The following is a 14,971-nucleotide window of genomic DNA, read 5'->3' as shown; positions in this document are numbered from 1 at the left end:
CTATACACTCAACCACTCAACCACGTCACCGTACAATATTGACAGTTGCTCCTAAGACCGATGTCTATGTAACCTTCCACCAGAGTATGTGGACATATGCTTTTCCATTCATCAACATAATATACAGGGTGTTGAGTTACTTTATAACTATGTTTACTTAGGCATGCTCTATGTACCTTCTGCTTCAAGCTTTAAACTCATATGTTAGCTGATGTATCGTACGAAGACTAATTTTAAAATTGTCATTAGTTAAGATCACAGGGACATGAAAGCATAATTATTGGAAGTTTACGTGTGCATGGTATAATTTTCTTGATCGAACTGCAGGTCGTTCAGTAAATAGCACACCATCAATATTCGTTAATTAATCAGATTTTTTAAAAAATCCGCACGCTTTTTTCTGGTTGAGGTTTTTTTTTTATTACAATGTAGGTGGACGTGATCAACGTGATCCTCGAAGTAGACTTGATTTTTTACCATGTATGCCGTGATCCTAATTCCAAACGTGATTTTTATAAAGTGCCATCTGATCTAGATTTCGATATACATTCTACAATGCAATACGTGATCCCACATCTAAACGTAATTTTACAATATATCACCTGATTATAAGTCTTGAAATGATCTTTACAATGTACCATGTGATCCTAGGTCTAAACAAATTTAAAAAAAAATGTGGTTAGGTGTGTTCCCAGATCTAAACGTGATTTTTACAATGTAATTAGGTGTGATCCTATGTCTAAACGTGATTTTTATTATGTAGCTAAGCGTGATCATAGATCTAAACGTGATTGTACCTTGTAGGAAGGCGTGATCCTAGTCGGCCATCGTGTGAATATACGGGCTATTTCGGCCGGAAGGAGTCAATTATTCATTTGCGCATTCAGCTTAAGTCGAAGATGAAATCGAAGTGATGTCCCCTGGGCCTATTTGCGTGGAGAAATCAATGAGTACCAAAGATAAAGCGGGGGCCGGATATGAGGGTTTCACCCAAAGATGGACAAACAACTAATTTATCTTGGGTGCTGGTAGGTTGTGGTCACGTGGTCGGTGCAGCTGGGGAGGTTGTGGTCGTGTGGTTAAGTTGGGGTGGTTGTGGTCATGTGGTCAGTTAAACTGGGGAGGTTGTGGTCGTGTGATCAGTTAAACTAGGGAGGTTGTGGTCATGTGGTCAGTTAAACTGGGGAGGTTGTGGTCATGTGGTCAGTTAAACTGGGGAGGTTGTGGTCATGTGGTCAGTTAAACTGGGGAGGTTGTGGTCATGTGGTCAGTTAAACTGGGGAGGTTGTGGTCATGTGGTCAGTTAAACTGGGGAGGTTGTGGTCATGTGGTCAGTTAAACTGGGGAGGTTGTGGTCACGTGGTCAGTTAAACTAGTGAGGTTGTGGTCATGTGGTCGATGCAGCTGGGGAGGTTGTGGTCGTGTGGTTAAGTTGGGGTGGTTGTGGTCATGTGGTTAATTTAGCCGGGGAGGTTGTGGTCATGTGGTCAGTTAAACTAGTGAGGTTGTGGTCATGTGGTCAGTTAAACTGGGGAGGTTGTGGTCATGTGGTCAGTTAAACTGGGGAGGTTGTGGTCATGTGGTCAGTTAAACTAGGGAGGTTGTGGTCATTTTGTTAAACTGGGGAGGTTGTGGTCATGTGGTCAGTTAAACTGGGGAGGTTGTGGTCATGTGGTCAGTAGGACTAGTGAGGTTGTGGTCATGAGGTCAGTAGGACTAGGGAGGTTGTGGTCATGTGGTCAGTTAAACTGGGGAGGTTGTGGTCATGTGGTCAGTAGGACTAGGGAGGTTGTGGTCATGTGGTCAGTTAAACTGGGGAGGTTGTGGTCATGTGGTCAGTTAAACTGGGGAGGTTGTGGTCATGTGGTCAGTAGGACTAGGGAGGTTGTGGTCATGTGGTCAGTTAAACTGGGGAGGTTGTGGTCATGTGGTCAGTAGGACTAGGGAGGTTGTGGTCATGTGGTCAGTTAAACTGGGGAGGTTGTTGTCATGTGGTCAGTTATACTGGGGAGGTTGTGATCATGTGGTCAGTTAAATTTAGTAGTTTGTGGTCATGTGGTCATCCAGTAAACGCCAGTAACATTATGTGTATGTGTTCGCTTGGTTCCCTGGATTACCTACCAGCTTTTACTATTACCAGACTCAAAAACTGGGATAGTTATGGCGTCTGGCATAGCGCAGTCCACACAATCTCTCCACTTGATGATGTCATAAACTGATCAACTCTACTTCACCTGCATTAAGATCCTTCTCGTCTTAAACTGAACTTTATTCCTTTTCAAGCACTATGACTTTAAGGCTCACACCCCAAACCTAAAACATTACTTTTTTAAAGATTATTCCTACTTGGTTTTCCCCCTGAAAAATGTACAAAGCGCTGAAATATTGCCAATATGTTGAGATGTCTCTATTGAAACTAAAACCATATTTATGGTGGATAGCTAGGATTATTTTAACGGACGGCTTATCTGGTTACGTAACAAGAGCTTTAATCCCCGCTGTTGTGAAGACGGCTACAATGTTTCAGCTGTAAGAACATGAATCGATGGCGTTAATTGTATCAAATATCTAGTGTTACACGTATCAAATATCAAGTTTTACATAAAGTGATACACATGTATCGGATTACTGGTCTTTTATGTTTGTGGGTGGTAAAATGTGATGTTTGTGAGGTATATCGTCAGTTTTGTATGTAGTTTGTATGTGATTTGTATTTTATATTTGTATGTCGCGTTTGTATGCTATTCATGTATGTGATATTTAAATCAAATGGTTTCTATGTGATGTTTATATGTCCAATTTGTATGACGTTTATATATTTTGTATGTGCTATTGCACTCAATGGATTATGATATTTGAGTCTAAAACACTAGGCAATCCCCTTTTATAAATATATACAATGTATTCTCTTCCAACAGAAATACGATTAGCCTGCGTTATACATATGCATGTATTTTTATCCCCCCCCCCTCCCCGAGCGGGATGAATTACAAAGACTATACATATTTTTACATGTATCCAACAAAGACGGAAGATTAAGTTTATGTAGGAAACATTACGTGAACAGAATGTATTGTTTTATTCTCATGCTTTAGCTCACATTTTCTGAAGGTCATTGCCTAACTAGTCACTCGTATGACGTCATGTTGTTCCTTATTGTGGGACAGTCCGGCTATAATTAGAGCGACATTTTTGTATCTAATATGGTTCTGGTAGTGGGATACTTAAAAGGAGGGGTTGTAATGGTCGTAATACAGCAGTAGGTGTGGTGGTAAGGTTATGGTGTGGTTGATGTGGTGTCGTAGCTGTTCTATGAAGGTTGTGGTGTTAGGATGTTGTTTTAGTTATGGTATAATAGGTGTGGTGTTATGGGTGTGTTGTGTTGTTTTTGTTATGGTGTGACATTTGTGGTGTTATGGACGTGGTGCTTTGGTTATGGTGTCATGGTTGCGGTGTTATGGGTGTGTTGTTTCAGTTATATCTTCATATGTCACCTTATGGATGTGTTGTTATGGATATGCTGTTTTAGTTATGGTGTTATAGTTGTGATGTTATAGACGTAGTGCTCTGGTTATGGTGTCATTGTTGTGGTGTTAAAAGTGTGTTGTTTCAGTTATATCGTCATATGTGTCATCATGTTGATGTGTTGTTATGGATATGGTGTTTTAGTTCTTGTCTGTTGTTTGCAATATCGTGTACAAATGTTTCAAACTTCATACAAAAAAATCAACAGCAAATATTATCTCCATTCAAACTTCCAGCGAACAGATAAGTTTATCATCGAAACATAACGACGAGGAGACGTGCACTAAAGGAAAAAACAAGTATACCACTGATTAAAATAGTTACCGGCAGTTGAATAAACTTGAAACTTATCAAAGTCGGGCTACGTTAAGACGAACAGCTGCTTACGCTGTACAGTGCTAGGATAGCAAGCAAAGCAAGCGGAGAAAAAAAAAAAGTCACCGGAAAAAAATAAAACGCGTGGGAGAAATCTCATGAAAATATCTTAAGAAAACAGACACACACAAAAAAGAAACGTTTTAAAAAAATTAACTTGTATTAATGCTTAAATAAGCATACGTGTATCACACGATGATGTATTAGATGCTGAAGAAATAAGTATATATGTATAAACAGTATAAGGCATTCCATCACGTAGTTATGGTTATATCTACGTACATTTCAACAAACATATTAGTCATAAGTTTATGTTGTGTGGTTTGGTCTTTCCTCATCAATATTCTATATATTGCCTATATACCTTTCGTATTACCAATCCACAATTCTTACTGTCCATCCACAAAGCCCCCCCCCCCCCCGAAAAGATGCCTGGAAGAAACTCTGGTAGGGCGCTAGACTGCAAACCCGAAAGCGTCAAGTATATCAGGGTTCAAGTCTGTCGTTATGGGTACCCAACTCACGTTATGGAAAATTAAGAAGGCTGGGCTTAGTGCTTACCACGCTATCCCTTCATATGTCGAGGTCAATGAAACTAATGAAATCTACTTCAACTGCCCCATGTGACTTTGGCACGAACAACGCGACAAGCTCATTCTGTAAATGATTCTTTATTTATTGATATAAAGACAAGATCTTTAATAAAACTTACATATACAGTTTTTGAAAAAGGTAGCTGATTAAATAGTATATAATGTAAAGAAAAGAACAGATACAATTATTAATATGAGACAACAACATACACTAATTAGATTATCAATACAACAGAGAGATTTAAGCATTAATTATAATTAAATATAGTTAATACAGCAAATTGATACAAGCATCAATTCAACAAATTGATACAATTATTAATTTAACAAATTGATACAATCATTAATTCAACACATCGATACAAGCATTATTCAACACATTAATACAAGAATGAATACAACACATTAATACAAGCATTGATAAAATATACAGATACAACAATAGACAAATCCATCAGAAACCAACACACAAATCATGGATTGTTTTGTAATCCGACAATTACAACTTTAAAGCTGCTAAAAATTTAACAATTTTGCTTAGAAAAACTGAACCCATCCCATTTGCATATTATTTACATTTTTATGGACACAAAAATATTCCTTTTAGAATTCAGCGGGTAAAAAGTTGAAGTTGAATTTTAGAGATGGACATGGCCGATTTTGAACAATCAGAAATATTGATTTTTAGTCTTCATCTCATCTGTCATCAACTTTCCCAAAAATATAAAACAATTTGAAATATTAAATAATTTAAATTTTAAATCATTAATTTTTAATATAATGATAGTTTTCAAACAATCATCAATCTTTATCTAATATATAAACCTGGGACAATCATCGAGTGACAAGATCAACGTGAATAAATAAGCAAACAAGACTGTTCGATATTTTGTTTTTAATAGCATCGTTGATGTAACTTTATGGGAATCTTGAATTTCATCTTTGTGACCATTATATGGGCTTTAAAATATCATATTTGTGACAGTTTTATGGATATCAAAATATATATTCTGGCAACTATACTATGCACATCTTGAATTTCCACATTTTGATCTTGGCAACTATAGGCACATCTTGAATATCATGTTTGTGATATTGGCGACTATGGGCACAACTTGAATATCATATTTGTGAAATTATGCACATATCAATGTCGTGTGAATATCGACACAGTTAGGTGTATTAACCAACTGGTTCAATTTAATCAGCTTAGATACTCAATAATTAGCTTGCAGAGACAGATCGATAAACCTATTTATAGGCTTTGATAAGTAGAATACAATTAATATAGTTTGGTATGTAGAATTCAGTTTATAGACTTTGGTATGTAGAATACAGCTTATAGGCCTACACTTTGATAAGTAGAATACAGTCGATAGACTTTAATATGTCGAATAAAGTTTATAGACTTTGGTATAGTATATAGATTCTAGCTTGTAGAAACAGAATCGATCATAGCCAAAGACTGATCGTTGCAAAAAAGTCTAGACGATGTAACGATTCAAAGTTTGACAGATGAGAGAGAATTTATGGACTATCTACTGATATTTGCATACTTCACCAAAACTAATCCGGTGCCAAGTTTAGTGCCAAACTATTTGCATTTTAGCGTTGGCTCCAGAATTCTAATCAAACGATCTTTAAAATAACATTCGGATACCTAGCCAGGAAATAGTTGTGTTTTTTTGTGTGCGTGGTAAAATTGTGTGTATGTGTGTTTATGTGCGGTCTATAAAACCACATGAATAATACATCTGTGTATGTGTGCGCTCTATAAGACCTTATGAATATTACATTCGTATAGACAATACGGGCGAGTAGATTTCAGCAGTCTGAATTCATTGAGTCCTAGCTGATCTACCCGCTTGCCCTTGTTGTCAAACCCTTGTCGAGATGGCCATTTCATATGACGGCCGCCCGTTGGTGTGAGTTCTCTTGGCCCGGGTAACTCTTTCCTACAGCGATGCATAATTTAGGAGTTATCTCCTCCTGGCTGTGTTGAGAGTTCAACCATCATCAGATTTACTCGGGACAACTCCGGTGACAGGGTTTTTGTCCGCGCCGCTTTTGATAAATGCTAAATACGAGATGGCTAGTCGGTATCGCCTATCAATTTAAAGGTCGTCTGTTATGATATGGCGAACCCCATTATATATTTATATTTTCAGCGTCAGTGCATTTACAATATAAGCATTAATAATAGGGAGAGGGGGGGTTATACTGTTGAGCACACAGTTCGTGGACTGAAGGCAATAGTCCACCCAGCTCTGATGGTCCGCCCAGTACAAATGGGTCCCTGACTCTAGTCCACCCAGTTCAAATGGGTACCTGACTAGTCCACCCAGCTCTGATGGGTACCTGACTCATTCGATAAAAGTAAAACTAGTTGGCTATGAGCTTCTCACATAATCTCTGTACTCGCTAACTTAGCATGAACAGTAGAAACCTAATTAATCAGGGTTTAACTAGAATGGTATGCTATTTTTGTTTAACGCTGTGCAGATTTCCTCAAAAATGTTAATTTAGCATACCAACTTATGCTGCTTGAATCACCCATAGAGTCTGATTTATTTGGTTCTTTGTTCGTTGTTTGTGTATAAAATCTCCTGCCATTTTAGTTTTAGAATAGCTGGCATTATCATGCATCATATTTTATTTTAATTCCTTGAGAAGAGCTGCTATAACTCACTTAAAATTTAAGCGCACTATTATTAGCTCTTTTATTTTAACGACTAAACGTAAACCTTAATGCATTAGCTTCCCCTTGATGTTGATCCTACTACTTGAAGTACTTTAACTGTACAAGTAGAGAACAACTCCAGCATTGAGTTAATTAAAAGTTGATGTCATTAAAAGCTTAGCTAAGATTTAATTAAGATTCACCGCACTTGACTTTATCTACATTCTTGTCGTTCTATATAAACTTGACATTTCGTAGCTACAGTTAACTCATACTGCCAAGGTTCACTATATCGTCTAATGATTGTCTTGTTTACTGCAGACATCCACCCTTGTCCTACACGACATTTGAGTCAACAATCAAATAGGTTTAAATTGGGATGCAACAAACTTCATTACTCTTGACTGACTGTGTGGGTTAAAGGTCGCAATGCTAGGTTTCGATCTGATGGAAAAATTTCAAAAAGTCATCTGGCTCTTTACAGCCACTTGAGAGTGTCTGTCGTCTGCTTGTGTTCCATCCATCGTCTGCTGTGTTCCTCTCATTGTCTGCTTGTTTCTGCTCAAACTGAAGAGCCTGTTTGGTCTTAAAATAATTGTTTTGAAATCTTGATCTAAAAATATATTCAGTGAGGTCATAGGTTGTCATCGGCGATAGGTCAGTGCTGGGACTGTCAGTGTTTGTAGTGGCCATCTGACGTGGTTAGATGACGTCAGTTGATCCCCTTGGTCGTCTGCGAGTGTGATGTGACAACTTTTATTGGTCGTCTGCCAGTGTTATAAGATAGATTTCTTGGCCCATCTGAAGATATGGACCTGAGTATAGTTTAGTATAGTATGAAATCAGTTACATCATTGGAACCCATTTACTATTGCCTTTCAATATATATATATATATATATATATATATATATATATATATATATATATATATATATATATATATATATATATAAACTTATATTATAAGCAACGGGGACACTAACCTCGATATTGTCCCACTTGAACCAGCCGTCCTTGACTACATTTAAAAAAATCATATAAACCCACATAGAGAGTACATCTAGAAAACCAACCACCACTCGCCTGACTTTATTTCCCCAGCTACCACTAGACTACCACAAAATATTGTCCCCAAAATCAATAAGCATAAAAAAAAGAATTTCATTTCATTTATTTTCTCACAACTTGTTGAATAAAAAAGGTGGAAAGAGTGTGCGAGAAAGGGGGTGAAGCGAGAAATATATTTAAAAACAAAAAAAAAATTCCAGATGTCTTATCACATAGAAGGCAACGAGAATCCTAAATTAGATCAAATAAAAAGAATTATTTTCAGCCGGCGTAACGTTTTTTTGTAAATGAAGAGTTAAATGAATTATGATACCATCTTTACTGGCTTTTTATTCTGGTAGGATTTTTTCCAACCCTCACAATTTACATCGCAGTTGTTTGGACTGTTTCATTTACATCAACACTTCCTGTTTTTAATTTTAAGTGTTAATATTTTTATTTTTTATTTTTCGTAATGGCGTCATCAAAATTACGTCATACAGATGGTTTAGTAATTTGTTGACGTCATAATGGAAGTTATACGTCACAGAACAGAGGCTTTGAATGCCAAACAAGCAAACGTGAAGTGCATGTTAACAATCGTGCTGCATGATGCTAGAAATTTTAGCTAGAAAGTACAGTTACTTTGTTGTCGTCTGCAGTAGTTTAGTTGTGTTAGCTAACATGTTAGATAGATTTTCAGTAGGCCTACAACAGATAGTTTAGTTAGCTAAAACAATAGATAGATTTTTAGTACAACAGATAGTTTTTGTTAGATAACATTAGATAGACTTTAGTTAGACAGATTTTGTTAGTTAAAACATAGATATATTTTGCTCCTTAAACGTTAGGTAGATTTTGTTAGTTACATAAAACGTTCTTCCAATTTTGAGTTAAAATTACAGTTGGAATTTAAGATACATTCTGCAAGTCGAAACATTATGTATATTGTCTTAGTTGTTTTAAACTTGTTTGCTAAACATTTGCTAGGTCATTTTTAAAACAGAATTTTAAATTTTTTAATTAAACTATGGTTGATCTGTGTATACGATCTTTGTTTAGCAAAACACTGATACAAATTTAAAGATTTTATATAGATAAAACTATTGCTACATTTGTTAATAGTAATAGGTAAAGTTATAACGAGAATTGTTAGTTAAGATTTTATATTAGATTTTTTTGTCCTTTTTGCTCTGTATAAAATATTGAAGATTTTAAATGTGTATGATAAAATGTTTAGTTGCAGTAGAGTTCAGCAACTGTAGATGTAACTATAACTCGTTTTAATGGCCACTAAATTTACAAAGACTCTATAAACCCAAACCAGTTTGTCAAGGAAAATCTAACACTGGTCTTTATTAAAAAGTAAAAGTAAATCTAAAAATAGAGTTCGAAAATATCATAGAATAATATTCTAATGGGTAGTTGTTGACATTATGACATTACTGGTTACATTAGTTGACATTCCTTGACATCAGTGGACATTATTGGTATTAATTTACTTTAGTTGACATAATGGACATTAAGCTGATTGAAGTCGACATACGTTTATATACGCTGCTCTAAGTTGAAATTAGGTACATGAATTGACATTAGTGGTTAATAGTTTACATTAGAAGGTTAATCGGCATAAGTTGATAATAGTTTACCTTAGTTGACATACGTTGACATAAATTGACATTAGTTGACAATAGTTGACATAAGTTGACCTGAGTTGACCTAAGTTGACCTAAGTTGACCTAAGTTGACCTCAGTTAACATTAGTGCATGTTACTCAGCCTCCAGCTGTAGTCTATGTTGCTTCACGTGTTTGTATTTATCCTTCTCGCTCGTACCTTTGTAACACCGTCACACACCATTGACCTCCCCTCTACCTGACAATCTACCTACCATGTTTACCTGTCTGTCTAGCACATCAGCCTGCCAATTGTCTGTCTAAATCTGTCTGAATAGTCCTCAAGCGTGTCTGTCTAATGTCTTACTGTGACAACTCAATCTGTAACACTTGCACCAGTAGGACCTCTACCTGTCTGATACCTAATTCCAAATAGTGTGTTGTATAGCACCTCTAGATTCCACTACCTGCCTGACAAGTCTACTAGCCTGACTCCACAACATGCCTGACTCCTCTACTTGCCTGACTCATCTATTTGCCTGACTTCTCTACTTGCTCGACTCCTCTACCTTCCTGACTCCTCTACTTGCCAGACTCCTCTACTTGTCTGACTCCTCTACTTGCCTGACAAGTCTACTTGCCTGACTCCACAACATGCATGACTCCTCTACTTGCCTGACTCCTCTACTTGCCTGACATCTATCTACCCGAGTCACCTACATGTCTGACTCCTCTAGCTGCCTGATACACCTACCTGTCTAACTCCCTGACTCCTCTCCTTCCTGACACCCTACCGGCCTGACACCTGCACTTGCCTGACTCCTCTATCTGCTTGACACTTGTGACTATCATTGTGACCTCTCCCCCTGTGTGATCCCTCCACATGTGTGACGCCTCTAGCTTGTTACATAACACCTCCCACTATAATTTCAAGCCCCTTCACCCTCCCCTTATAATTTTAATCTTTGTCAACTATTATTTTCCTATACATCTATCTACCTGACACATTTGACCTAACACCTGTACCTGTGTGACTCCTCTTCCAATATGACACCTCTAATTTTCTAACACCTGTACCTGTGAGACTCCTCTTCCAATATGACACCTCTAATTCTCTAACACCTATACCTGTGTGACACCTCTAATTCTCTGTCTACCTAACACCTCCCCTATACACGTCTAAACCCTTCACCTTATAATTTTAACCAAATTTTTTTTTTGCCTTCTTCACCCAGAGCCTCCGGTGGTCCAGAAACCCAGTAAGTATATTTTATCTTGATTGGATTCGAACCTCTGCCACGTAGCTTCCAAGTCATGTACACTAACACTAACCCGTTAGCATTAGCCAATAACTTACAATCTAACATGTTAAATATAATACTTACACCTATTAACCTTTGAGTGCATTCCCATCAATACGACTAGAACTCATTAGAGTTCTATTATCAGCACCGAATTTTGGAAAATATACCAATTTTTTTTTTACAAAAATGTCCCCCCCCCCCCCTCTTTCGTTATAATTACGTGTATCATCCACCCACTATATAATAACCCTCCCCAACCCACCCATACCCATCCAGTGATTAGTTTAGCATATGAGAAGATAAGTGCATACGCTTCATATTTTTTTTTGTTTTGTTTACCATCTGGTTTTGACATGCATGTATGTAAATTTACTTGCTTGTAAAAAAATTACCCATCTTCCAAGATATTTTAGTTATCAGACGTGTAAGAATTTAAGAGTTATCATTCTTGCAAGAGATTTAGTATGTTACTTTTGCGGTAAAAATGTAAGGTCTTAATCAATTTTTTTATGGCGATAAATGTCAAAAGTGTTGATTGTTGTGAGTATGCACTCAATGGCGTCCGTTGTCTTGATATGTTTATAGGTGTTATAAGGAGCAAATAATATTTTTATGTAATAAACAATGAGCGAGTTCTTAGTAAACTCAAGAACAATTTAACGCGAATTTCAGTTTTAGACTTCACCGTAATCAGAATGTGAAAACTTTAGCGTCACAGATTTTCTGCACACACCATCTAAGTAGATTAGTTGATTGATACTCGACATAGTAAAGACAAGCGCGTTAATATGAAAAACAGTTGTTGTAAAATATGTTAGTTTAAGCCTATATGTTCTAGAGATACGAAGTACATTAACATTAACCTCATATCTCATACTCTGAGTGCGGGGAGTGGAAGCGTGGCATTTTAGCGTGGAGGTGAGTCAACGGACTCTGGTGCTGAAGAAAGTCTGAAAAGTTCCTTTTTGTTTTATTTTTGGTAATTTAAAATCTACAGCCTGTCGTTAAATTAGGTGGTTTGATAACGAAGTTTAAAGAATCTACACCCTGCCGTTAGCTTAGGTGATTTGATAACGAAGTTCAAATTTTTTGTATCGCTAGATTGCTGGCACATCGAACCAACCAAAAAATTATAAATGTGGTGAAGTAATTAATTAATTAATTAAGCAAAATTTTAACACCCCACCCTCACCACAAGTCGGTCCAAACTCACCTCCACCCAACCACCTCGCTTCCCACCTCTCTCTATGTCGTCTAACCCCCACACCACCTCCCCCGCCCCACACTTCATGAGGTTGATCAAATTCCCCTATCCATTGTCCACAGATATCCAAATCTCGGGCACGTCTTTTGTCAACGAGAACGAGAAGATCCGGCTGGTCTGCAACGCTACAGGTGTGGGGTACACACCTGAGGAGATCGACTGGTTCAGGTAAGGTTTGATTACATCCCCAGCTTGCACCTATTAACCCCAATCAGGCCGTTCACCTACCAGCAGTGGAGCGGTGATCAGCTTATGAAAACAGCATTGCTTCCCTTTGCTCGTGTCATCGGATCACCGGCTTGCTACCTCATCAGTTCGTGTTAACCAATCAACGCGCTTGATTATAAGAAAACCACCAATAGAACGTGAGGTAACAAAAATGATTAAAAATAAATACGTGCACGATCTGACAATATATGTGAAGAGGAACTTCTACTACAGGGTTCAATACGTACTACGTCAGAGATTTGTGACGTAGCCAGTACTACGTCACAGTTGTTGTAAAGTAAATATAACTAAGTCACTGTTGCTGTGACGTATGTATCACTATGGTAACGACTACATCAAAAACTTGGTTACAGCCGTCATAATGAATTACGTCACATATATGGTAAAGTAATTTGTTCAACGTCACGAGCTTCGAATTACGTCACCTATTTCGTTAATTATTTCAACCATTTTGAAAAAAATTGGCACTTGATTGAAAATTTCTACAGTTATAATTATTTTTCAATTTTATTTCCGAAATGTTATACACTTATTATAATTTCCCATTGTATAAAATATATCCCGTTGCCAAGTAGTATACAATTATTCAAATTTATTTTTGAAATTATGATTATCACAGCAGTATGTAACAATTTAAATGCAGTTTTAGTTTTTTAAATATATAATTGTCAATAATTAAGCTGACCATAAAAATAAATTCCTATTTTATTTTTGAGTGGACTCCAAAAATATTTAATTAAATGTTTCATTCGTTGTGTTCTCATGGAGTTTTTTTTAAAATATATCATAATATTATGTAATAGCTATCCTTTAAACCAAACTTTGGACTTTCATTTTAATATTTACAGCTATAAAATTGAAATAACTCTCAAAAATGCGAAATGAAATGCCTCCGATTCGGATGTATTATCCATCATAAGTAAAAAAAAATTGCCAGTCGACTTGGCAACAAGTCTATGTCATTAAGTTTAAAATTCGTCTGCAGGCGTCCCCTGGGATCCCATGAAGTGCTAGCAGACGATTCTGGTAGAGAAATGCCAGAACAGGAAGTGTTGCAGATTCCATCGTGTCTAGCAGGCGATCACGTTTAATAATTTGTTTTTGATATCTCGAACCGTATGAAATTTTTGTGTCTGCAAAAACATTCGCACAGAAATAGTAACCAGATCGTTATTTTGGTTTAAATGACTGCTATTTATAAAGTCATTAACTTTGTAAGATGTCTTCACTTTAAGCCTAAACAACTGTTATAAAAAGCCTTATGGTTCGTCCAAGCATGACGTCACACTCCTGGGTAGAGAAGGGGGGGGGGGGGGGTCGGACGTTTGTTAAGATGAGTAGCCAGAGGGGTATGAGTTAATAAAGTGTGCAATGTTATAATTAAAAATTTAAAAAATAACAATTAAAATTGTCCTTTTGCGAATTTTTACTAAAAAAATTGATAAATTGTACTTCACCTATTTTGATCGGGCCCTATTTATATTTTAGTAAAACATTCTATGATTCTATATTTTAAAAAAAACATTACAATTTGGAGGTGAGGTAGGCTAAAGTGCTTCGTCAGTTTGGGTGGAATGAGGGTTATCAAACATTCTGTGGCGTCTGTGATGAGGGTGAGTAGGTGGGTGCAAAACTCATTTTAAAAAATCTTGATTTAAATATTCCATTGCCAACCGTTTACATAAAGTATGCAATAAAACGAACATTCTTTATGCGTACAAAACCTTCGTATTCGCGGTAATTAATGTACAGGGACGAGGAAGCGAAACGTTTAGGTACAAGAATACCAGAGTTCAAGATTGTAACAAGTTGACATCTACCGGGTCACGATTCTCCAGCATTTAGACGCTGCCATTTCTGGAAATTATCTGTCTGTAACTACACGCTGTCATTTATGTTTATCGACATAAATTTTGGAAGCTGCTGGTTGGTGAACTGTCGTGTGCCGCTGTTTGGTATACTGCTGGTTTCTACCTGTACCGTCGTTGCTGACGGCTGCTGTACAGCCTTCTGCTGCTTGCTGCTGTAGTTTCGTCTTCTGCTGGCTGATGTACTGCCGTGTGCTGCTGGTTGCTGTACTGCCGTCTGCTATTGGCTACTGTAGTGTCGTCTGCTAATGATGTCTCAATCTAGAACTAAATTCTTTGTGGTTTAACATTGATAACACTTTGCCGGGAAACCAATTGTTTATCTAATTTAACTGGTAAAAATAAAAATCGTGTTAATTAATTAATTAACTAAGCGTTCTCGGGTTAAAGATAACATAGGCATTTAAAATTCAACTGATCTGATTTTTCTGACAATTTTTTTTCAACATTTACTAACCATATTTTCACTT

General features: G+C 36.9%; 1 protein-coding gene across 1 annotated transcript in view; it reads left to right on the top strand.

Annotated features, from left to right (window-relative positions):
- LOC131938481 (protein amalgam-like) overlaps positions 1–13,724 on the top strand; it is a 30,678-nt gene extending 16,954 nt beyond the window's left edge. The window contains exons 4-6 of the mRNA XM_059296537.1: positions 11,073–11,096; positions 12,468–12,573; positions 13,619–13,724. Coding sequence (XP_059152520.1) covers positions 11,073–11,096; positions 12,468–12,573; positions 13,619–13,724 — 236 coding nt within the window. The remainder of the gene's footprint in view (positions 1–11,072; positions 11,097–12,467; positions 12,574–13,618) is intronic.
- The last annotated feature ends 1,247 nt before the right edge of the window (positions 13,725–14,971 follow it).

The sequence above is a fragment of the Physella acuta genome, unplaced genomic scaffold, assembly GCF_028476545.2.
Source record: "Physella acuta isolate Inbredline_101_S28 unplaced genomic scaffold, ASM2847654v3 ptg000245l, whole genome shotgun sequence".
NCBI lineage: Eukaryota > Metazoa > Mollusca > Gastropoda > Physidae > Physella > Physella acuta.
The sequence above is the reverse complement of the archived record's forward strand: the minus strand, read 5'-3'. Positions and strand labels throughout refer to the sequence as shown.